This window comes from Callorhinus ursinus, unplaced genomic scaffold, assembly GCF_003265705.2.
Source record: "Callorhinus ursinus isolate GAN/ISIS: 27379988/994484 unplaced genomic scaffold, GSC_fseal_2.0 scaffold38, whole genome shotgun sequence".
NCBI lineage: Eukaryota > Metazoa > Chordata > Mammalia > Carnivora > Otariidae > Callorhinus > Callorhinus ursinus.
In genome coordinates, this window is record NW_027397100.1 from 8676587 (window position 1) to 8701445 (window position 24859).

Consider the following 24859-nt stretch of genomic DNA (forward strand, 5'->3'; position numbering starts at 1 on the left):
AGTGCAGTCCTGACCTCTGGACTTGATTTATGTGAAAGAAAAATAAACCTCTATGTGATCTATTTTATTTAAGCCACTGTTATTTCCAGTCTGTTACTAGCCATTAACTGCATTTCCTAACTGATAATCACACTAAGCTGGTAAGTTCTTTTCCAGGAAGTCCAAAGAGACACTGCGTGCCTAGAAGTCAGGTATTTACTCCAAGAAAGCTGAGTGTACAGTCTCATTTGTTTTTGGAACTAGCCACACATTCCAGTGGGGAAAGTCCTAGAACCAGGAGTAACTGCTAGTAAAAAGGTTCAGTCCCTTTTTTTCTGACTCATTGTCTAGAAAGGTCTAAACGCTTTTCCATTATACTCTGGAGAACCAGGCTGGAAGCACTAACATGGTTTTGTTTTTTAAGTTATTAGCCCTTATCCTTATAATGACAGAAATAAATGCCTGTTGTTTTAGGACCTCTGTTTTCTCTCTGCATTCCCACCAATACTTAGGTTAGCAGCACCCACACCCGGCAGTATTTTTAAGAACTGGTATGAACGGCCTGAGATGGCCCAGATACAGGGTTTCTGACTCCCTAGACTGGTACCTCTAGTCAGGTGTGGCTGGTTACAGCATACTTTTCCATAGCCTATCACTTTTAGGGGTATTCCACCTAAATGAATTTAAACTGATTCTGTGGCCTAGAAGCTCTCTTGGGGTTTGAAAAGGACATGATACAGTTACCATCATCTCCCTTACCCACACCCAAGCAAAAACAAAAAAACCTTTAGGCCCTAAAATGAGACAATCCCCCTGAATTTTTTTTAAAAGAGTCCTTTTCAATGGTTAGCTTACTGTATTCTCAGATGGTCCTGAAAGTCAGGGAAGGCACAGCACAACCCAGGCAGCTTTTTGACTACCTGGGTTTGGACATGCCTGGGGCTAAGCCTGGGCACCAGAATTGCCCCACATTCTCCCCTCGCCATGATCTCTCCACCATTCCCATTCCCACTTTCCAAGTATCCACTTGCCAAGGCTCAGCAGAGCTGATCATCACAGCCCCAAGCAAGGGCGGTGTTCTCACCCTCTGAAAGCCATCCCTGGATGCCTGCTTTAGATTACAAATTCAGTTTAGAAAAGGAAAAAGAAAAAGAAGAGCCTGTTTCCAGGGCCTTCTGGGAATGATCTAAACCCAGCTCTTCACTCCTTTCATCTGCTTCGCCAGGCCTGCCTCAGCGCTCTTCAAACAGCCGCGGGCTCCTCCTCCCATTCTTCCCACAGTTAGGCGGCCGGGCCCTCCTCCTAGCCGCTGTGGCTTCCCCAACTGCTGAGCTCCGCACACTCTTCCTCCAGGCTCCGGGGCTTCGGCTGATTTCCACAGAAACCAGAAAACCCTGCTTGCAGGCCCAAGGCGGCCTTACGTTCATTTTCTTGAAGTCTGACTTCTTAACCTTCTTCCATCAGCCGGTAACACGGCAGAGCGAGAGGACAGGCGCATCGCGGTGCCGCACGAACACAGTACTTTCATTTCCGGTCTGAGGCTAACGAACGAAACTGTTCTCCAATCTTGCACACACAAAACCACTGCAAAAACGTGTGGTGATCTCTGTTAAGATGCTTCCTGATCATATTCTAACAGGGATGACGCTCTTAATAGGGAGGAGATAAGGGAAGCTGGTTAATCCTAAGGAACGACTCCGTGCTCCGGTTTACTAAGAGGCTATCACCAACAACTGGCAAACAGATGAAGTAGTCTGCCACCCTCACTGTGTCACACACACACACACACACACACACACACACACACACAGTGCAGCCATTCTACAGTTGTTCAAATAAAGTATGAAGGGCCTGAGGTCTACGTGCCTTTCCCGAGGTCTTTCTCAAGAGGAAAAAAGCATTTATTAGTGTTATGTGCCAGGTGCCTGTGCTAGGTGCTTTACATACTCTTTCTCACTTAATATTCGTGACAAACTTGGAGTGGAATATTCTCCTCATTTTACAGATGAGAAAAAATAAGGCCCACTGGAGTTACGTGCCTTACCCAAGTTCTCAGAGCTAGTGAGAGTTAGAGACTGATCTGACCCCCAAAGGCCAGCTTTTACTTTTTTTATAAAGATTTCATTTATTTGTCAGAGAGAGAGAGAGAGTGTGAGCGCCCACACAAGCAGGGGGAGGGGCCGGCAGAGGGAGAAGCAGGCTCCCCGCTGAGCAAGGAACCAGAAGCAGGGCTTGCAGGGCTTGCAGGGCTCGATCCTAGGATCCCAGGATCATGACCTGAGCCGACGGCAGATGCTTAACCGACTGAGCCACTCAGGCATTCCCCCCAAAGCCAGCTTTCTGTCACCCCAAATCTGCCTTTCTAGTGGTGAACTAAATTTACTAGCACCCAAATTTCCAGGGTACTTTTTAGCAAACTGAGTTGTGAGAATTAAAGAGAGTCCGTTTTGAACAAAGCTACAAACTAAACTGCCAATGTCCCTTTGCTTTATACAAAACAGATGGTTTGTGGCAAAAACTGACTTCCAAGTAATTTCGGTGAAACAAATCCTACTTGTTTACCGCTGTGGAACCCAAGATGCATTCCCAAGGAGAAGAATTCCCTAGCCTGCTTCATCATAAATATTTGGTAAAGGGGAATGATGAGCGGCCTCGGTGGATACTGGGCATAGCAGCAAATTAGCAGCAGTGTGTCCTTGCTGGTTGTGGTATTCCAGAACTCCCCTCAGCCTAGCCACGTGATCTTCCCTGCTCGGTGAGACACCACCAGCAGGCCTCTGACGTCACCCTGGTAGCTCCTGGAAACTCTGTGTGGTAGAGTGGGACACACACTGGCACAGGGACAGGGAAACATTTTCTTCTCCAGCATGGTATTCATAAGCACAATAATAATCAGAATAGCACTCTTCCTCTCTGGGACCTCAGTTTCCCCAACTGTCTTTTGAACAGTGCTCTCAGCTCTCAAAATCTACAAAATTTTTCTCTTTTTCTATGTCAAAAGTTCTCAACGAAGGGGTGGGGTGAGAGGAAGATTCCACTGTCAGAGGCAGTCTGCACTTTTTATGTGTGTGCTTGTGACAAGTGAGGAGTGCTACCGGCATCTACAGGGTGGAGGCTAGGCACGCTGCTGAACACCCTACAATGCACAGGATAGCCTCCCACCACAAAGAGTTATCTAATCCAAAGTGTCAGCAGTGCCCTGGCTGAGAATCCCCCAATCTAAGCTACTTCTGACATCTAATAGTAGGACACTACACTATCAATAGATCCCAATGTTAGCATATACATTCTAGCTAAAAAAAATGCCTAAATCCAAGGCTCTCATTCATATGTTATTAATTTTGTAAATTACAAATTCCACACATACAGTAAAATTATATGTCTAGTGGTTACCTTAAAATATTCCAGGGGAAAAAAGAGGGGAATAAAAAAAGAGGGGAATGAAACAAGATTGGCAAATGTTAATCACAGAAGTTGGGTGATGGGTACATAAAGTTCAAGGTATAATTTTCTCTACCTTGTGTTTCTGAAATCTTTCATAATATAATTTTCCGTTTTCTTCTTCTTCTTCTTCTTTTTTTTTTTTTTTTTAAAGTAAGCTCAATGGCCAACATGGGGTTTGAACTCAACCCTGAGATCAAGGGTTGCGTGCTCTACTGACTGAACCAGCCAAGTGTCCTTGAAATCTTTCATAATAAAAGTATTTTTTCTTCCAAGTGAGTTTTTATTCAAAGGGATATAAAAGATCAAAGGGATTCTACCCTCCCGCCCCCTTCAGCTTAAGACATACTCTATGCCCGGGCAGAGCTCACAAGTGAGTGGAAACAAGCCAGGCAAAGACGACCACACATGAGGATGCTACTGGGAGCGTTAGAAAGGGACCAGTCTGAATACAAATGTGGAAAACCAGGGAATGCTTCAAGGAGGAAGCAGGTTTGGGGGAAATTCCAAAGAGTAAGTAATCAGTCTCACAGAAAAGGGAGTAAAGGAGTGTCTCAGTCAAGGGAAAGCATCAAGTGTCACATGGTGGTCAAGAGATGGAGGAACTACAATAGTTCAGGCTGGAGAGAGGGCAGGGATGAGAATGGGGAACAGCAAGAGAAGGCCAAACAGGCAGGTTTTCTAGGTCATGCTAAAAAATCTCGACTTCATCCTAGACCAGCATGAAGAAGCCCTCAAGAAAGCAGCAGCAGAGTCATGTGATCAGGTATGTGTTTTAGAGGTGCCCGAGGCAGTTCACCTGTGCTTTGGAAGAAGCAAAGACAGACTGCAGAGAGGCAAGAATTCCAATTATGAGCCCGTAAGAAGAGAAAAATGTTGCAGTCATCTGAGAAAGGAACTAAAAGAGAATGGGAGTTAGTGTGGACATACAGGAATTATAATGGGGTTAACTTCAGAAGGTATTTATGATTATAACTAATGCCATCAAATTAACTCCAAAGAGAAAGAGCGGCCTGCCTTAAGGACACCAAAATTGGGATTAACAGAGAAGAATCTACAAAAGGTCTAGAAAAATAAAACAAATTTAGTAGATTTATCAATGATAGCCAAGGAAGACAACAATATGCAGGCTATGGCTCGTTTCTCAGTTTTTGAAGGTTTTAGGCACATATAAGAGCTATGACACTGCAGCTAGGAGTGTCTGCCCCGGCTGGGTTAGGAGAAGGCTGTCCTGGCCCAGGTCCTCTGCCCTCCTGGTCACCTCAACTAGTCTTGACAAATACAGTCAGCAGTCTGGTTCATTGTGCTTATCAGACTCTAACCCTAAGACCACAACACTGAACGCCTGCCTCTTCCAGAGCCCCACACCACATGCTCTGGTACCTTTGTATATGCTATCCCCCTACCTCAAAGCTCTTCCCTTTCTTGTCCACTTGGGACATTCCTACTCACTTTCAACCTTCGTCAGGATCAATGAAGGTAATTAATGTGTCTAAGGTTACTGTGATATTGTGATTTATAATAAGATACATATATTTGGTCTTTGCCCCCCTTTCTGGCATAAAATTCCTAAAACCCTTGGAATTTCCTAAGAGAGCCATAAAGGTGTCTTTTGTTTTGTTAATTAGATGACTTCCGGAATGCCCTAAGGATGAAGGGCTGATTGCCAGGAAAACCAATCATGTGATTAGAGGGTTGTTAACTTTCAGTCCCACCCCCAGACCTCCTGGGAGGGGAGAATGGTTGCAGGTTCAATCTACCATGCCTATATAGGGAAGCCTCCCTAAACACCCAAAGACAGGTTTGGAGAGCTTCTAGACTGGTCTACACATGGAGGTGCTGGGAGAGTGGCAGCTGGAGAGGGCATGAAAGCTCCACGCCCCTTCCCCATAACTTGCCCTGTGCAGCTCTTCCATCTGCTGTTCCTGACTCATCCTTTCATAATTAACTGGTAACCTAGTACGCAAAATGTCGCTCTGAGTTTTGTGAACTGCTCTAACAAATTAATCGAACCTGAGGAGGGGGTTTTGAGAACCTCTGATTTTATAGCCACCTGGTCAGAAGAACAGGTAACAACCTGGGCTTGCGAATGGCATCTGAAGGGGGGGGGTAGTCTTGTAGGACTGAGTCCCCAATCTGTGGAATCTGAAGCTATCTCTGGGTAGTGTCAGAACTGAGCTGAATTCTTGCAGACCATGCTGGTGTCCAAGAACTGCTTGTTGCTATGGGGAACCCCCCCTGCATCACACTGGAAACTGAGTCTCAAAACACAACTGGTGAGGGATTTGAATTCAAGTCTGCATTTGTTCTTTCTATAAGGCTGTGCTATTCTGCTATTAAGAACCATGCCAAGCTTCTGGCTTAGAAAAACACATCCAACTTAATATAAAATGTACAGAAAAAACTTTATTATAACAAGGTTCATTATTTCAAAAATTTAGATTGAAGTAAAAAAAAATTTCACGTCCCACATTACAAAATACACCCGCCCCTAAAAAAGAAAAAGAATTCACAACCCACATTACCAAATGCCAAAAAACTTGGTAATAGAACTTTCCTGCCCTGCCAGTATTATAAATTACCCTATTTTATTTCTAGAAATAACTAAAGTTACTGGATTGTCGCTTTGGTGATTAAAAGTCATTTAACTTTTTGGTTTTCAGATGTCTCCTTGGGAAACTGAAGCATAGGATCAAGAACATGCGCTTTGGGTTCTGGCAGATGTTAATTTAAACCGTGTGCATGATTTGAAAAAGTACTTAACTTCTTTGAGGCTGTTTGCTCAGTAATGAAACAAGCTAATGACACCCCACACGGGGCTGATGGTAGGGATACTGACATCACGTCTACACAGGAACACAGCAAATACTCCATAGACATGACACCAGTGCCGCCTTCGTCAGCAGTAGTAACCTCACACTGGCTGACACATCATCAGGAAAGCCAGCCTGTTACCGAGGCTAGCAAACACTGTTATTTGGCAAGTTTGCCAGCCAGCAGGCGTACTTAACAGTGACATGATTTATTAGTAATCAGTACACTGAAGAAAGTTGTAGGCATATTTTTTAGTGATTATCAAAATGATATGCTTAATTTATTTTATGGTAATCCTGCAGCAAAAAGGGAACAAATTAACCATCATTTTCTTTCTATTTTGGAGCCAGGGACAAGGAAGAAAAGTGTTAAAAGACAAATATATATAAAGAATGTAGAAGAGACCAGGGAAAAACCATGTAACACACACCACCACACTAGACACTGCATAATTTTATGGTATACAAAGCACTCCCCCCATACATCATCTTATCCAGTTCTGACACACTGAAATGTTATGGTTTCCTTCTTAAAGGTGGGGAAACAGGTTGGGAGGGGGCAAACTACTTAACCCAAGTCACAGAGCCTGAGCCTGAGTTATGGTAGAAACATAAAACACAAATCCCCTGAACCCAGCCCAGGGAGCCTTTCTAATAGGCTACTTAAGAGATTTAAAGTTACTATGCTCACAGAGGCACTCAGCTGCAGAAAATCACCCCCATGCCCCACGATGGATCATAGCAAGATTCTCCAGCCCCATTCTCAGTGGTGATCTCCTCAGCCAACACTCCTATACTTTAATAGACCCACACCTAAAAGAGAAAAGAGCTGCTTCTCTTGGACCTGACACCTGAGAATAACTTCTGTTTGGGGATCGCTGTTTGGCTACCAGAAAAGAATGTTCAACATCTTTCCAACCTCCTTCTTATGCTAATTACAGCTCATCAGCATCTGGACACCCACCACAAGCAAAATCAATCTGACTATAAAAGCAAGCCAAAGACATTTTCTTACCATAAAAAACAACAACAACAAAAAACAAACAAGTAAGACTGCAACATGATTAAATACACAGAGCATTTCCCCAGCAACCTGCAGGCTGCTGCGTATAAAAATCACATCCATCCAAAATCACAAGAGTCCAGGAAGGTGGACGCTAACAAACATCTCACACAGGTAATTGTATTCTTTATGACCAGTGAAATGTACCCAAGTTTATTTTCAGTTTATCCCCTTCCACATTATATCTACTGCTAGATGCCAACACGTCTAACATTCAAATAGTCACACAATTAAAAAAAAATGCCATTTGAAAGGCCTCTTCAGCTCCCCTTCCCTGTAACCAAGGGACCTTAGACGCGTTAGCCTTCAGTCAACACCTCATTTCCTTACCATCCTGAAGTCCCTGCACATTCACAGTATTTGAAAAAGCCAATATCACCATCCAAGCACAGCTACCTTTCCAAACTATCACCTCCACAAGCTGATCATGTAACCTAAAATCTAGCCTGCCTTCTACAAATATAGTCTAGCTTCCTAACTGTTTTAAAAGACTCACCCGGACAAATATGCCCAAGACACACTGAGTAAAAACAGCAGGTTACAAAACAGCACCATGATTCCATTTATACAAAATTATATGCACATATACACAACCCCTACTCCTAACATAGATGTCTGAATGGATGGTGTCCATGATGCTTCCAGTAATTAACTCGGGGTGGTGAGACTGGGGGTGATTTTTTTAAAATTTTTTTATTGTTATGTTAATCACCATATATCACATCATTAGTTTTGGATGTAGTGTTCCATGATTCACTGTTTGTGCATAATATCCGATGTTCCACGCAGAACGTGCCCTCTTTAATACCCATCACCAGGCTAACCCATTCCCCCACCCCCCTCCCCTCTAGAACCCGCAGTTTGTTTTTCAGAGTCCATCGTCTCTCCTGGTTCGTCTCCCCCTCGGACTTACTCCCCTTCATTCTTCCCCTCCTGCTATCTTCTTTTTTTTTTTCTTAACATATATTGCATTATTTGTTTCAGAAGTACAGATCTGTGATTCAACACTCTTGCACAATTCACAGCACTCGCCATAGCACATACCCTCCCCAATGTCTATCACCCAGCCACCCCATCCCTCCCACCCCCCACCACTCCAGCAACCCTCGGTTTGTTTCCTGAGATTAAGAATTCCTCATATCAGTGAGGTCATATGATACGTGTCTTTCTCTGATTGACTTATTTCACTCAGCATAACATCTTCCAGTTCCATCCACGTCGTTGCAAATGGCAAGATCTCATTCCTTTTGATGGCTGCATAATATTCCATTGTGTATATATACCACTTCTTCTTTATCCATTCATCTGTCGATGGACATCTTGGCTCTTTCCACAGTTTGGCTATTGTGGACATTGCTGCTATAAACATTGGGGTGCACCTACCCCTTCGGGTCCCTACATGTGTATCTTTGGGGTAAATACCCAGTAGTGCAATTGCTGGATCGAACGGTAGCTCTAATTTCAACTGTTTGAGGAACCTCCATACTGTTTTCCAGAGGGGTTGCACCAGCTTGCATTCCCACCAACAGTGTGGGAGGGTTCCCCTTTCTCCACATCCCCGCCAACATCTGTCGTTCCCTGACTTGTTAATTCTAGCCATTCTGACGGGTGTGAGGTGGTATCTCATTGAGGTTTTGATTTGGATTTCCCTGATGCCGAGCGATGTGGAGCACTTTTTCATGTGCCTGTTGGCCATTTGGATGTCTTCTTTGGAAAAATGTCTGTTCATGTCGTCTGCCCATTTCTTGATTGGATTATTTGTTCTTTGGGTGTTGAGTTTGATAAGTTCTTTATACATTTTGGATACTAGCCCTTTATCTGATATGTCGTTTGCAAATATTTTCTCGAGACTGGGGGTGATTTTTACTTTCCCTCCATCCTTCCCACAATGCTTGAATTTTCTACATTAGGTTATTTTATTCATACTCAGAAAAAGCAACAAAGCCATTTCTAGCAAGCCTCCCCCTAAGACCCACCATGTCCAGAATCTTCTCGGCACAGAGAGGAAGCAAAAAGGATGCTTATCTATGCTTGTACTCTGAACATTCTAGCCAGTGGTTCTTAGAACTAGGCAAGCAACAGGCTCTGAAGCTGTTTACAAAGATAGATGCTCAGAGTCCCAGTCCTCAGAAATTCTGGAAGTGGGGCCCAGGCATGCGTATTTTGTCAAAGCTCTTTGAGTGATACTGATCAGTGGGGGGTCAAAAACTATGGATTTATGTCTCATTCTCAAAAGGGGCCCCACAGAGGGAGAAAACAGACCAGTGCTGACTGAAGTGTTGAAAGGCAGGCAATTGTGGGGCGCCTGGGTGGCTCAGTTGGTTAAGCGACTGCCTTCGGCTCAGGTCATGATCCCAGGGTCCTGGGATCGAGCCCCGCATCGGGCTCCCTGCTTGGCGGGAAGCCTGCTTCTCCCTCTCCCACTCCCCCCACTTGTGTTCCCTCTCTCTCTGTCTCTCTCTATTAAATAAATAAAATCTTAAAAAAAAAAAAAAAAAAAAGAAAGGCAGGCAATTGCAACAGAAGCAGACAGGACTGTTTAGGAACAGAAACCGAAGGCTGAAGCGGTGCTGAGCTTCAGGTCTGGGAGGCCACGAGGAGAGAAGAGGCTATCAGTAGGTAGATACACTCAAAGTTGGAAGCCAAGAAGAGGTGAACAAAGTGTGGCAGGGCAAAATGTTCAGGACTAAGAGACAGCTTATTTATGCAATAGTGGGGGGCAGGACTACTGAGGACTTAAAGAAACTGGATAGGAAAAGACAGAGAGCAGTTTAAATTAGGCCTGCTGCACGTGAGCAGCACTGATTTATGATCAAAAGAAGAAGAACACTGCTTATGACTCAATTTTTGGAAGCCACAGAAAACTCCTAGTAAAGGCCATGTAGCAGTTGTGTGATTTTTCAAGACAACTACTTCTCTGTGCCTCAGTGTTCTCACATGTAAGATGTGGGTAATAACACAAGTTTCATGGGATTATTGTGGGGATTAGGTAAAATGAGATAATGAATATAAAAACTTTCCAGAATACTCAGAACAAGAAACGCTCCCAAATGAGAAGATTAGGAAGCACATCTGAATTAAGATTATGTATTGAATTTTAATAAACCAGAGCCCACAGGTGCTGCCTGGCCCCTAAGTTACTTCCTCATTTTGGTACCACCTAAAATGCTGGAGAAATAGCCTAAAAAGGTTTGGCTACTTCTCTACTGTTACTTCTACATTCCTAATATTTGTCTTACTTCTATAAAGGAGATGCACTGCATACTAAAGTAGTTCTATAAAATTTAATCAAGATTATAAACGAAAACTAACAGAGTTATATTGACAAAATAATAAATGTACCAGTGGAAAATTCTATATTCAAAATAAGAATTCAGCTAATGCTGTCACCAGAGAACTAAGTTTCTACCTGGCAAAATGAAAAACCCAAAAGAAAAACAGGAGTGATTGTTTCTCCTTCATCCTTTCCACTCAGATTTGTGCCAAGTTAGCTGAGATAGTCAAAACAACTAAAATTATTACTATACCATGATCTGTAAAAATTTGGGGGAGTCCGTTTCTTGGTATAACATAATGAAATAATATAAGAACAGCAATAATCACCAACATCAATAAATGCTTACTATGTGCCAGGTACTGTCCTAAGCATCATACACATATTAACTAAGTCAGTCCTCACAACAGCTCTGCAGGATCCTTCAAGGTCTGGCTTCTGCTCAACTACCTCAACTCCGGCTCTATGCTCTTCTCACCAATGGCTGGTGCCAGACTGGTCTCAGAGGGTACTCCTGGGAAGCCTAATAAAAATATAGATCTGTCGACATTATGCAGACTGGTGAAACCGGAAAGTGTGAGAACGTGTCCCAGAAGAATACACTTGAAACAAGATTCCAGATGATTCTTATAGGCAGCTAGGTTTAAGGTTCACTACAGTCTATCCTTTCCAACTTTTATTTATACATGCTGCTTTATTCACTTGACATTCTTTCACCTGGCTACCTCACACTGACCACTGGCTCAAGAGCCATGTATCTGAGGTGGAGTGATTTCTAATCTCCACTTGCTCTCCTCACCACCTAGGACAGATGGGAAACCCCTGGTCCCTGCTCCCACAGTGTTTCACGCTTGCTTCTGCCTTTTACCTTGCAATATAAATACAGGTTTCTACGTCTCCCTCATTTAGCTGTGAGCTTGTTCACCTTCCATCTACGGCACTAAGCCTGGCACAAAACAGGGGCCAGTGGTCTGTTAATAAAAGAATGAATGAAGCCTCATTAACCTACCTTCAGGGCTCTTATCCATAGAAACAGACCCTCTACATGTGAGTCAAATTCAAATAGAAGGGTCTGGTACCTCATTCGAGATATGATATATTTTGACGGGGCTAGCATGATCAGGATTATAACTGAGGGCCCATCAAGATAAACAGTGGCTGTCCTATCTCTTTGGAAGCCTTGCTAGGACCCGGCCTGTCCATACATGAAGTCCTGGTCCACAACTGGGCTTCACACCCACAAAAGTTAATGAATTGGCATCCTACATGTAAACGTAAAAACTGGAAGAGGTTGAGAGGACTATTTTTGAAAGGAGACTGATATGCAGTAGCTATATTATCATTTATTAAACTGTCACATGCTAGGCTATGTAGGATGCTTTTGATTGTTATTCTTCACACAACTCTTTGAGAAAGGTTTTACCAGGCCTGTTGATTGAAGAGGAATTCAAAATCCAGAGAGAATAACTTGCCCAAGGCTACCTGCTAGTTTGGGGTAGAGCTGGGATTTGAATCCAGGTCTGTCGGCCTCCAAAGATAATCCTCCTTCCCCTGCTCTGTGTTGTCTCTGGATGCTGACCAGAAGACCCCTGGAGCCAACCTGGTGTGGGAAGGAGCTTTGGAAGCAGACCTAGGCTCAAATTCTGCTTTTGTCACTTACCTGCTAAAAGGTATTTGATAATTAACAAATTCTCTAAGACTCATCTCTAAAAAGAAGGTTAAACTGCCTAATTCATAAAGTATGTACACCTGTAAAGCCCTGAGTCTATTAGTAGATGCCCAATAAATATGAGCTGGCCATGAGCTTATTTTCCCTCTTCCCCTGCACAAAAGAAAAGAGCAGTTTCTTCCGGGACGGCAAATAAATCCTGTTTCACGGTCTTCCTCACTGGCAAACAACTCTGTTGTGCTCTAGTTGGGAAAGGCCTGTGGGTAAATCCTTAATATGACTGGAACCAGTTAGCAAGCCAGATGTGCAACACTCAAAATCATCCCCTCGAGCCTGATGAAAGGAGCCCAAACACATTGCTTATTTCAGCATCCCTATATTTTGTCATCTGAGGTCAGGAATGAGACAAGCAGCTAGAGGGAGAGAAAAGGAATTGATCCAGAAACTGTTCAATTATGAGGTTTTCAAATAGCAACAAAAACAACAGCAAGACATTTCCATCCTTGTTTAACATCAAGTGCCTGTTAGTACATGACTTAATGCTATTCTTAAAATTAAATACTGTTCGCTCCTCACTTGCTCACTGTTCTGACCACTATAACCAACCCTTTGTAATTTTCAAGCTTGGGGAATATAAAAAGGGGGACAAAACTCTTTGACATTTCTGTTTACAGATGATATGGAGACGTGGGGACATGGGGCTCCCTGGTATGTCCTCTCTGGGGAAGGTTTTTCTGTTACCTTCCACGTGGGACCGGCGTGTTTATAGTCCACAGACAGCTATGAATGGCAGATTCAGGGAGGGAAAGCATTTCTTTAGGTAGGTAACTTTAAAAATCACCAACAGAGTAGAAAAGAGAAGAACACAAATGGGAAACCCATCTTCATCCCAGCCACTAATATTAAGGAAGCAGACACTGTGCTTATAATAAACACTTGATCTGTCTTATTTCACTTAATCCTCACATAGCACGCTTATGAGCTAGATTCCAATATCATCCCAATTTTACAACTGAGGAAATACAGACTCAGAGAGGTTAAGCAACTTTCCCAAAGTCACACAGCTTGTAAACAACAAGACCAAGACACCAACATAAGTCTCGTCTTAATCAAAAGCCCATATTCTTTATCATCCATATCACAATAACTAGCTATATATGCTTTAGCGCCCACTGTCCCTCTGGCATTTCCTTCACTGGTATAAGAAGGAACACTATGTATCTTTCAAGGAACACTCAAATGCCATCTCTTTTCTTAAGCATTCCCAGAATCTCTAGAATACTCCTTCCTCTAGGCTTTTACAACCTCTAGTATAACAAGTATTAGTATAGTATGATGTCTAGGGTCAGTATTAAAATAATAATCTATAATAAGCTAACATTTATCAAACACCCACATGATGTTAGTTCTGCATTAAGCCAGTCATCTCACAGTAATAATTCTCACATTAACCCAAGGAGGGAGGTATTAATCCTATTCTTACAGATGAATAAACAAATATGTTTTAAACACTACTGTGGGACAGAAGCTGAGTGGCCTTGTGGGAGAACCATACATTGGTTAACATGGTAAGAGTCCCTTGAATTGTGCAATGCTCTTAACTACTGACATTTGCCTTGATCCTGTCATGGTTAATGCTATGTTGGTGTTAAATAAATTCATTTATACATCCCACCAATATTTACTGAGCACCTACCATGAGTGAGCCCTGTGAAGGGCACTAGCATTGCCTAGACACAATCTGAGTCATTTTGCCATTTGCTCCTATTACCTTGTGCAATTCGAAACAGTAAGTAATTAGAGCCTCCACCATCATGATGACCTGCCCCTGGGTCAAAGCACCAAGATTAGAACCAAGGTCTTCTGGTCAAGAACTTTTGATTTCACCAGCAACCCAGAGAAGAACAAGCTGGCTTGGATCCAGAAGAGCACATACTGATGGTATTGTTTCATGCAATGAGTGTGGGATTTGTGGTCAGAAGCTGAGGGTGTTAAGTCTTAGTTTAGACACTTACCCATTATATGACTTGAAGTCATGACAACTTCCTCATTTTCAGAATGAGAAATACCACTACCCTTGTGGGGTGGCTGTAAGACTCAAACATGATCAGATGTGTAAAGACACTCCTACAGGTGCTGAATACAGGTAACAAGCCAGTAGGCTGAAATCCCAGCACTGTCTGTTTCTAGTCTATTCCCCTCCTCTGCCTTCCACCAGCAGTGCCTTCCTCGCTAAGCATTCCTGTTCTCCTGTTCCCCTTAATAATGAAGTAATTCTTGTTTGGTATGTTTTTGTATTTGCTAATATGGTTTTCTGGTAAATACATGTGAAACTGCTTTATTCCCTATGTTTAGTCCTCCCCTTCCATAGACTGTAATTTTACAGCTGTGGGCTGGGAGTGTCTCTCTCATTTGGGTGAGGGCATGCAGGACAGATTTTGAGGGGACAGCAGAGCTGGGAGGCTAGGGCAGAGAGACTTATTAAAGCTGTAGTGACAGGAGAGGTGATAAAGGGCAGAGTCAGTGGTACTGGAGAGGACTGACTCAGGCAGAATTTGCAGGACTTATGATCAATTACATGTGGGGACTATGAGAATGAAGCATGGCGCATGGATCTCTGCCTTGGGTGGTGGAGTGGAGGGTGGTGCTGTGACCATTACCCAGACAGGAAAAGCAGATAAGCCTTGGGCAATGAAGGAATGAGCTGAGTTGGCCTGTCTGATGGAGTTGTCTGCTGGTTAATTAGCTGAACTGCCTAAAGCCTGGGAAGATTTGGGGATCAACAGCAAAGAGATGTGGGTTAAAGCTGCAAGAAGTAGATGAAATCAAGGACAGTATAAACAGTAAAACACAAACACAACTGAGGGAAGACACTGCCAAATCATGCAAAACCGAACGCTTGAGGGACAGGGACAAGCCAAGGAAAAGGATCTGGAGATGGAATACCGGGGAAGAACACATCCCCCAGAATTTCATTCCTGTCTTCGTTAAATTTTGAACATAGCAGGATCCCTGATAAAAGGCAGCCCCAAACGATGCCATGTCATTGCCACAAGCCACTGTGGAGGTATCAAAAATGTTTCTTTTTCACTGATGCTGACCAAACTCGGTTCTCTGCTGATGGTACCAAAGGTTTTGCCACTTCCCTCTTCCAACGCAGGTGGGTGGCAGGAGCCCTGGTCTGTGCTTCCTGGCTGCTGGGAGTCCGAGAAGCACCAGGCAACTACACACTTCCTGATGCATGGAGTCCACTGGAATCACTTACAATTCTTTGCAGATGACAGAAAAGCATTCTTTAAAGCACTGACCTGTTATCAACTGCTGTCACTGCTGATGAGGTAGAATGTGGGCATATGCCTAGCATGCCCACCACACACCTACACACTGCTTCGTAGCTCACTCCCTTAAAGCTCGGAACAGCCTCCAGGGGAACCATGTTAAAACAGCACAATTAACTAGAACTGCTACAAACTCAATAACTCACCTACCTAATGAAGCAATACAAGGAAAATTAGACCTATTTTAATAAGAATTTTAAAAGAGACGAGAAGTAAAGGTCAAATGCCATTTCTGGATCCCAGCTCTTTTCTTCTTCCCTCCCATTCTCAAGCAGTTAAACCAAGGAGGCGACACATACTGTACTAATCCTTATAAAATCAAGGAGGCAGCCAATCATGCTATTATACCCAAGGGCAAATTTTTTCTTTCCAACCCAACCCCGAAGTTATGTGCCTCCCCTGATCTATTTCTGAAGGTTTTATTATGCAAACCTGAAAGGATTTCAATTACAGTAATTCTTGTCCTTCTCAGCCCAACTCAACAAAAGCGGAACTAAATTACCAGCAATTCTAGGCCATAAGGGTGGTTTTGGCTTCTTACCTCCCCTCTGGAGTCACCTTAATCTAGAGATTCTCCTCTCCCAACCCCTTCTGTCAGCTTGGGGAACACAGCTGTTTTTACGCCACCCCACTATTTAGCATATCATGACGCCTGACGTGCCCATCAACAAGCAGTCTGCCCAGTCTCACGCAGCTATCATGGAGTAATTACCTCGCAGGCCAGTAAAATCCACTCAACTCTCCCAGTCACATACCAACCCCCTCCTCGGCCCCCTGGTTTCCTGGTGACATCTAAGGAGAACGGGTGCATGGGACAAAGGCCACGATGGGCAGAAGTGGAGACAGGATTGGTAGAGGTGAGAACTTGTACTTCTCAATGTACCTACTCTATTCTGAGGTCCACACTAAGTTTACATAGGTCATTTCGCCTGACCCTCACAACCACCTCATGTGGTAGATCTAGCATTTCACAGACAGGGCAACTAAGGCTCAGAGAGTTTAGGAAGATCGCATGGTTGATAAGTAGTACATCTATCTGTACCACATCAGGCTATACCGCCACCCTAAGAGTTTGGGGGAAGGTGCTGAGAGGTGACAAGTGCTGAGACTGGACCAGAATGAACTTAAAGACAGTTCACTCTCTTATGTGACGAGTCCCTGGGGTTTGACAAGAAATAATCTTAGGGCTGTCAGTGCAAAGTCCTAGGACCAAGACTCCATGTAATAGGAGGGAGCACAGAGCAGCCCTCTAGAGGTTCTGGACTGGCAAGCTAATTCTCAGCCCATAGTGCTTAATTAGGAGTTGCTGGATTACCAAAAGAAGTTTGTCACAGGGTGGTCTCACTTATATAAGGAAGTTCTATCCGTAATGTACATACTGTACGGTATCTTAAAAATAAAATTGTTAGTTATTTTACCAGCAAAAATGGTTTTACTCAGGATTAGCAGAGAATTACAATTCAGGCCATTCAAGCTATGGCAAAACTGTAAGCAAGTCCAGAGAACAAAGGAGAAGACTGCTCTTTTATTGGGGGGGGGTGCATCCTGAGGGGATGTTATAAACAAAAGTACACCCATATAAACCAGGAGTTTGGAGTATAGTGGCTCTTCATTGGCTAGGCTGTTGCTGGGCAAGGGGAAAATCTTTCTTCCTCCTCTGGGGTAGTAAAGGATAAGCTTCTTCCTGTGGGGAGTGCAAGATATGTCTCTTCCTGTTGGGGTGTGCAGTTGACAGCAAGTGTTAGGGGATGGCAGCTCCCCCTTCTGGCCTCACTCCATTTTAAATGAGGTTTCCTTTATTCAATTTCAGATGTAGTTCTTAAGGGCATGGCTCTAAAGAAGGGAGGGCTTCTGCCATAATTTCAAAGCCAACGAAATAAAGTAAAACTTATGGCTAGCAATCCATTTGTTTTTGCTTTCAAACAATCTACCAAAGTCAACTGCACTGACTTCAGCCATGCAGGGTTCTAGGGAGAGTCCCAAATCCATGTTTGTGCTTAACCATCAGTCCTTTAGAGAAGTGGTTGTTCATTCATGCAGTCAATTAATGTTTACTGTGCGTCTACCACATGTGGATCACCAGGCTAAGCCCTGGGACCCAGAGGTGACAAGGCCATTGGTTCCATAATCTTAGGGCTATCAGTGCAAAGTCCTAGGACCAAGACTCCATGTAATAGGAGGCTCTATTCTAGTCTAGGGGCTCATCATATACTTCCCTGAGAAAGTGACATCAAAACTAAGGAACTGAAGGGGTGCCTGGGTGGTGGAGTCGGTTGAACATCTGACTCTTGGTTTCGGCTCAGATTGTCATCACATGGTTGTGAGATCGAGCCACGTGCTGGGCTCTGTGCTCAGCCCAGAGTCTGCTTGGGATTCTCTTTCCCTCTCATGCTCTGTCTCTCTCTCTAAAATGGATAAGTCTTAAAAAGACACAAAAAACAAAAAACTAAGGACCTGAAGGATGACTGAAAGGCATCCAGACAGACAGGTCAGAGAAAACTGCTGCAGATGGAGGGGAGAGCATGGCAGAAGCCCGGGGGGCAAGAATGAGCTGGGCATGTCTGCAGATACTCCTGGTGGTCCTGAGGCTGCTGTGCTCTAACTCATTACACAAACCTGGTCCACTTGCATCAGAAGGGCCAGCACAGGGAGAATAACCCAGAGGACAGGACAGGACAAAGAAACCTTGCACCATGTGCCCCTGCCCTACTCTGCTCTGCCTCCATTCTCACGCTCCCATCAAGGCCTGAGGGCCAGTGTGCCAGGAGCAGCACCAGCCAGCCAGCAGGGGCAGGAGGGGGCCCAGGGCTGCATTTTCTCCTTGGGGTTCATTTCTTCTGCCTGGGAGTTGGTGTATTCAGAATGCGGAGCTCCTCCTCACCAGCCACTACAGGCCAAACATGCTTTCCAGGAGCTGTCTTACCAAGCCACTGCCCTCACTAATACAATGTTATCAAATTTCTAATGCGGGTACTCTAAAGCAAATGTACTGTTACTACCACGCCACTGGGCACATTTTTCAGAAGGAAACAGCCGCTCACTGAATCTGTCACTTTTCCTCTACTCAGTACCATGCACACAGAGCAAGAGCCTGCTAAGGGCTGTTTTCCTACTGTACCGTTCTTCAAGCACGCTCAAGGTGCATCAGGTCTCTCAACAGAATCCCGAGTCAGCCACGGCACAGTTTCCGGTGAGTTTCCTGGACGATAGGACAAAGCCTTGACAACTAGGGCCTGTGCCTCAGAATCTTAAGGTATAGGTATCAGAGCTTCTAGTTCACTAGTCTAGTTTCCTCATTTTACAGACCGGAAAGGAAAATGCAGTCCAAAGAAGTTAAGTAAAAGGTCTGTCGTCACACAGCCAGTGAGCCGGAGAACCACAGGTTGGTTCCTTTCTCAGCTGATTCCCTTACCTAAAAACCAGATTACTTCGGAGGTTGTGAGGCCTAAATAAGAGAGCCCATAACCCAGTAGTGCCAGAAATGTGGCAGCTGTCCAATCACTGATGACTGTCTGCAAAACTTTGTCTCTTAGATCTCCAAAACAACCCATTCACTTTCCCGGGGCCTCATTTTTGCTAAATTCCCATTGAGGAGAGAAAACAGACTGGCAGTGGGGTTAACGTGTTCACAGCTGGTGTGTGGCCAATAACTGATCGGGGGTGAACCAAACTCTCTCCTTGTTCTCAGATCTCAAGTCCAGTTTTTTGCCCTGCCAGTTCCACCCCCAGCGTGACTTACTGTTGTCTCTGGAGAGCTGATGTGATCAGAGAAGACACTGCTGGAAGTGACCACTGAAGACAGTCACGTCACTTTCCCTTTAGCCACTGAGTTGGAAAAGGCTAAGCCAAATACACTTGAGAAGGGATAGACAGGAACTCTCGAACTTCTACCCAGGAGGGTGAGGAATCCAAAAAGTCCTGTAGATATCCACACCAATTCTACCAATCACTGACAAAAAAAAAAAATCACCCAAACCATGGAACAAACATTAACTTCTGACAAGACAACCAAATGGGCCAATCAGCTCAGGTTTTTCCTCCTCTCTCACACACACCAGCTCCTCTGCCCCCTCCCCACACTTTAAAATAACCATCCAACCATGTAAATTCCCCGGTGCAAGTGTCTGTTAGTCTCCAGCAGAACTGTCAATGCTCATAAATTCCCGGCCTTCCAGACTGCACTGCAGCTACTTATGGGGGGGAGGGATGCAGCAGGCCACCAGACAATAGCAGGAGGAGATCGGCCGAGCAATAACTACTCTGGTTACAACATCGAAATTCATGGCAGCATTTTGCTGGGAGTGTGCACCATCAGGGAGGAGAAACATAAAAAGGGGAACCTTGGCTGTAAATAGTTTATTTCGGCAATTCCTGATGTTGGCTGAATCATACTTTAAATACAGAAATACATGAAAGCACCACTCTGGAGGTGACATGTGTTGCCACCTCATTTCTCTTTTCAAAAGGGTCTTCCATCAGAGAGACACCTCACTACAAATTACAGTGAAGAAAACAAAACCCTCACGCACAGACTTATTAATAGGCCAGAAGGAAATGAAACCACTAGGATTTAAGGAAGCAGAGAACCAATGCAACAAAGACCATCAGTGATCTGGGGTCTCCGGGCTGCATTTTCATGCATAGAAAATGGGAAGAAAAGAAAAAGGTGGCACTCTTCCGGTCTCAGAGTCCGCTCCTCAACCACACATCACAGGTTTTCAAAGTAGCTCTCATTCCCCCCATTCTTCTTAATGCACCTAAAGTAGGCTGACTTCTCCAGTGAACCCTACCTTCATGTTCCTTCTCAGTGGTTCCTACTTTCTTGATCTTCCTGGGAGATTTCATAAAGAGGGGAAAGATGGTTCGTAAGCCAAGAATATCAACAAACTTATGGCAATTGTCTGTGCCCTCGGGTCCAATCATGGCATGGTCCAGCACTTTCAGGGCACTGCTCCGGGAGATCTTCTTTTCTCTGGGAACAAAAGAAGTTTCATATAAGGCACTTCATGGGGATGTTCTGGTCTCCGAAAAAAGGGGGGGTGTACTCATTAAAATGGGGGGACAAAGAAGGAAAGAACAAAACTTAAAAGTCCACCAATGAGAATATTATTACATAATGATAGATCTGCACAGAATATTATATACTTGTTAATAATTAGGAAAGTCTATAATAGAATGAACGAATTCCTGTGGCCAGAACGATAAGCACAAAGGGTAATATTCAAAATTCTATATGAAACATTCCCTCAATTATGTGATAAATATGTATTAAAAAAGACTGGGAAGAAATAGCTCAAAATGCTAACAGAGGTTATTTCAGGGAGGTGGGATTATGAATTGCCTTATTATTCCTTTTTCTTTCTTTTAACAGCTTTATCAAAATATAATTCACATACCATACGATTCACCCATTTAAAATGTACAATTCAATGAATTTTAGTATATTCACAGATATGTGCAACTATCACCACAGTCAATTATAGAACATCTTTATTATTCTGACAAGAAATCCCCTACTCTTGAGCTGCCACGCCCCCTCCCCTCCCATCCGACCCCACCCTAGCAACCACTGATCTACTTTCTGTCACTACGGCTTTGCCTATTCCAGACATGTCAAGTAAGGGGTATCATACAATATGTGGTCTTTTGTGCTGGCTTCCTCCCCTCAGCATCATGTTTTCAAGATTCATCCATGCTGTAGCATGTGTCAGTACCTTCCTTCTTTTCTGTGGCTGAATTATATAGTTCATTGTACGGATATGCCACAATTTGTCTATCTGTTCATCCACTGATGAACATTTGGGGTGTTTCTTCCTTTCGGCTATTATGAATAATGCTGCTAAAAACATTCTTGTACAACTTTTTGAGTGGACATATGTTTTCATTTCTCTTGGATGTATGTACACCTAGAAGTGGAATTGCTGGGGCATATGGTAATTCTATGTTTAACCTTCCGAGGAACCAACAGACTTTTTTCCAAACTGGCTGCACCATTTGACATGCCCACCAGCAGTGTGTAAGTGTTCCGACTTCTCCACCTCTTTACCAACACTTGTCAGCTGATTTGGTGGTTCTAGCCATCCTAGTGGGTGTGAAATGGTATCTCACTGTGATTTTAATTTGCATTTCCCAGATAACTAATGCTGTCAAGCATCTTTTCATGTGCTTATTACAAACTTGTATATCTTCTTCAGAGAAATACCTATTTCTCTTGTGTCTACTACAGTACTGAGTAATTCCTCAGTAAATACTGAATATTGGCTTGGTTGGTTGATTTACCAGGTATACTAAGATATGAAATGATTGACTTGTTCCTATCTCATAGGTGAAGGCTATTCAGATCCTTTTCCCATTTTTTAATTAGCTTAATTCTTTTTATTACTTAGTTGCAAGAACTCTTTATTCTGGATACAAGTCCCTGATATATGATTTGTAAATATTTTCTTCTATTCTAGGGGCCACCTTCTCACTTTCCTGATGGTATCCTTCGAAGCACACCAGTTTTTAATTTTGATGAAGTCCAACTCATCTGTTTTGTCTTTTGTTACCTGTGTTTTTGGTGTCAGAGCCAAGAAACCATTGCCAAATCCAATGTCATGAAGATGTACACCTACGTTTGCTTTTAAGAGTTTAATACTTTAAGTTCTGATATTTAGGTTTTGATTCATTTTGAGTTAATCTTTGTATGTAGTGTGAAATAATGGTACAACTTCATTAATTTGCATGGGGATATCCAATGGTCCCAGTACCATTTTTTGAAGACTATTCTTTCTCCATTCCATGGTCTTGGTATTCCTACTGCAAATCAGCTGACCATAGACACACAGTTTTATCTTCTCAAATATATTCTATTAATTTATGCCAGTACCACATTGTCTTGATTACCAACCACTCTTTGTAGTAAGTTTTAAAACTGGGAATCCTACATTGTTCTTCTTTTTTCCAAGACTGTCTAGTTATTCTAGGTCCCCTGCAATTCCATATGAATTTTAGGATCAGCTTGTCAATTTCTACAGTGAAGTCAGCTGGCTTTTCAATAGGGATTGTGCTGGATCTGTAGATCATTTTGGGGGAGTATTGCCATCTTCACAATATTAAGCCTCTGATCCATGAATATGAAATATTTTTCCATTTATCAGCTCTCCTTTAATTTCTTTCAACAATGTTTTGTAGTTTTCAGAGTATAAATTTTGCACTTCTTTTGTTAAATTTATTCCTAGGTATTGTATTCTTGATGCTATTGTAAATGGAACTGTCTTTGTAGTTTCATTTTTGGACTGTTCATTTCAAGTGTACAGAAATACAACTGATTTTTGTACATTAATCTTTATATTATCCTGCAACCTTGCTGAACTCAGTTATTAGTTCTAATAATTTTTTGGTGGATTCTTTAGGATTGTCTACAGACAAGATAACATCATTTGCAAACAGAAATAGTTTTACTTCTTCCTTTCCAATCTGGATGCCTTTTATTTCATTTCCTTGCCTAACTGCCCTGGCTAAAACCTCCAGTACAAAGCTGAATATAAGTGGTAAAGGCGGACATCCTTGTCTTGTTGCTGATCTTAGGGGGAAAACACGCAGTCTTTCACCATTAAGTATGATATTAGCTGTGGATTTTTTGTGGATGCTCTAATATGAAAGGTTGGAGAAGTTCCCTTCTATTCCTAGTTTAGGTATTATTTTTATCATGAAAGGTGCTGGGTTTTGTCAAATGCTTTCTGCATCTTATTATTCCTTTCTCTATTTTTCAGTATCTTTCATTTTTCCATAATGAACATGTATTACTTTTTAGACTTAGGAAAGTTAAACTGTTTTCAAGAAAAAATAAAAGTGATTTTTCCCTTGTCACTGGCTACTGTTCTTGCAAACAGTTCTCTAAGGAGTATAATTTTCTATAACCTTATAGTGTTTTCTTTAACATTCTATGAGATAGGAACAAGTCAATCATTTCATATCTTAGTGTACCTGGTAAATCAACCAACCAAGCCAATATTCAGTATTTACTGAGGAATTACTCAGTACTGTAGTAGACACAAGAGAAAAACAAAAATTAAAACATGGCTTCTGCTTTCAAAAACATGTAAATCTATTTAGGGAGACTAAATTAATACGAAATCATCAGGCAAAAGTAGAAGTCGGCAAATAACTTTTTCCCCCACGTATTATTCAATCTACAAATATTTAGTGGATATATCTCATGTGAATATGACAGATCATGTCCCAGTCCTCATGGAGCTTACATTCTTAACTACAGGGGACAAATGGAAAATCAAGATACTTGATAGTGTTGTCATGGAAATAATGCAATGTAAAAGAATGAAAGGAGAGGATATTTTAGGTTAGGTTATTAAGGAAGGACTCTTTAAGGGTAACATCTGTATTGAGATCTGAGTGTTGAGATGAATCGGTCTTGTACAGTTTAGGGGCAAAACATTAAAGGCAGAAGGAAGAGCACATGCAAAGGCCCTAAGGTGGAAATGGGCTGGCATGGTCAAAGAAGAGACAGAAGCCTGGCATTTTTGAAGCATAAAGGAACAGTATTCCTAGCTTAGATCTGAGGGGAAAACATGGGCTATACCAAAGGCCTTGTATGACACAATAAGACCTCCAAGTAAAGAACTGGTTCTAGGAGTTAAGAAGATATAATTCAACATACTTGTTCTGAGACCATTATGCATTAGTTACTTTAGAGGGAGAGAGAGATTATGTATATGTGGGGGAGTATAGGAAAAGAAAGATATATATGTAAATATTTCAAAGCAGGTCAGAGAGTAAGAGGAGTGAGTGTGAGTTACTCCTAGTAAAGCCTGGAGAAGAAAGTCCATCAGCTTAAGAGGAAAACTGGGGTAAGATTTTTTTTAATTATTATTTTTAAGAATATGGACAATTCAGTCATATTTTTAGAGCATCAAGAAGCCAGCAGTGATAAGGATACTAAAGATATAAAAGGGGAGAATGGAAGATGGAGTAAGGTGACTATCAGGCAAGGGGAGGCAAGCCTTACCACAAAGGTGGTAATAACATAACCCAAAGCCCTTCACCCAATTTCTCACCTGAAAGCCAAAGAAAAGGAATCAGAAATAGCATCCCTTTGGAGAGTCTTTTGTAGAGGAAACACTATTAAGACATGGCATTATTAAAGTGCTAAGGATGACAAGGCATGCTTATCTATGTCAGACCAGCCAGCCAAAATTGAGTCCCAGTGAGTGGAAAAAAGGGGAGTACATAAAAAACTCGTTGACAGGGCCTGCTGGTGCTAGCCATCCTGGTTTACCTGAG

At 42.7% G+C, this 24859-nt stretch overlaps 1 protein-coding gene across 1 annotated transcript in view; it reads right to left on the bottom strand.

Annotated features, from left to right (window-relative positions):
• CTNNBL1 (catenin beta like 1) overlaps nt 1-24859 on the bottom strand; it is a 160032-nt gene that overhangs the window by 42604 nt on the left and 92569 nt on the right. Inside the window, exon 11 of the mRNA XM_073880447.1 lies at nt 20368-20549. Within this exon, the coding sequence (XP_073736548.1) occupies nt 20368-20549 (182 nt within the window). The remainder of the gene's footprint in view (nt 1-20367; nt 20550-24859) is intronic.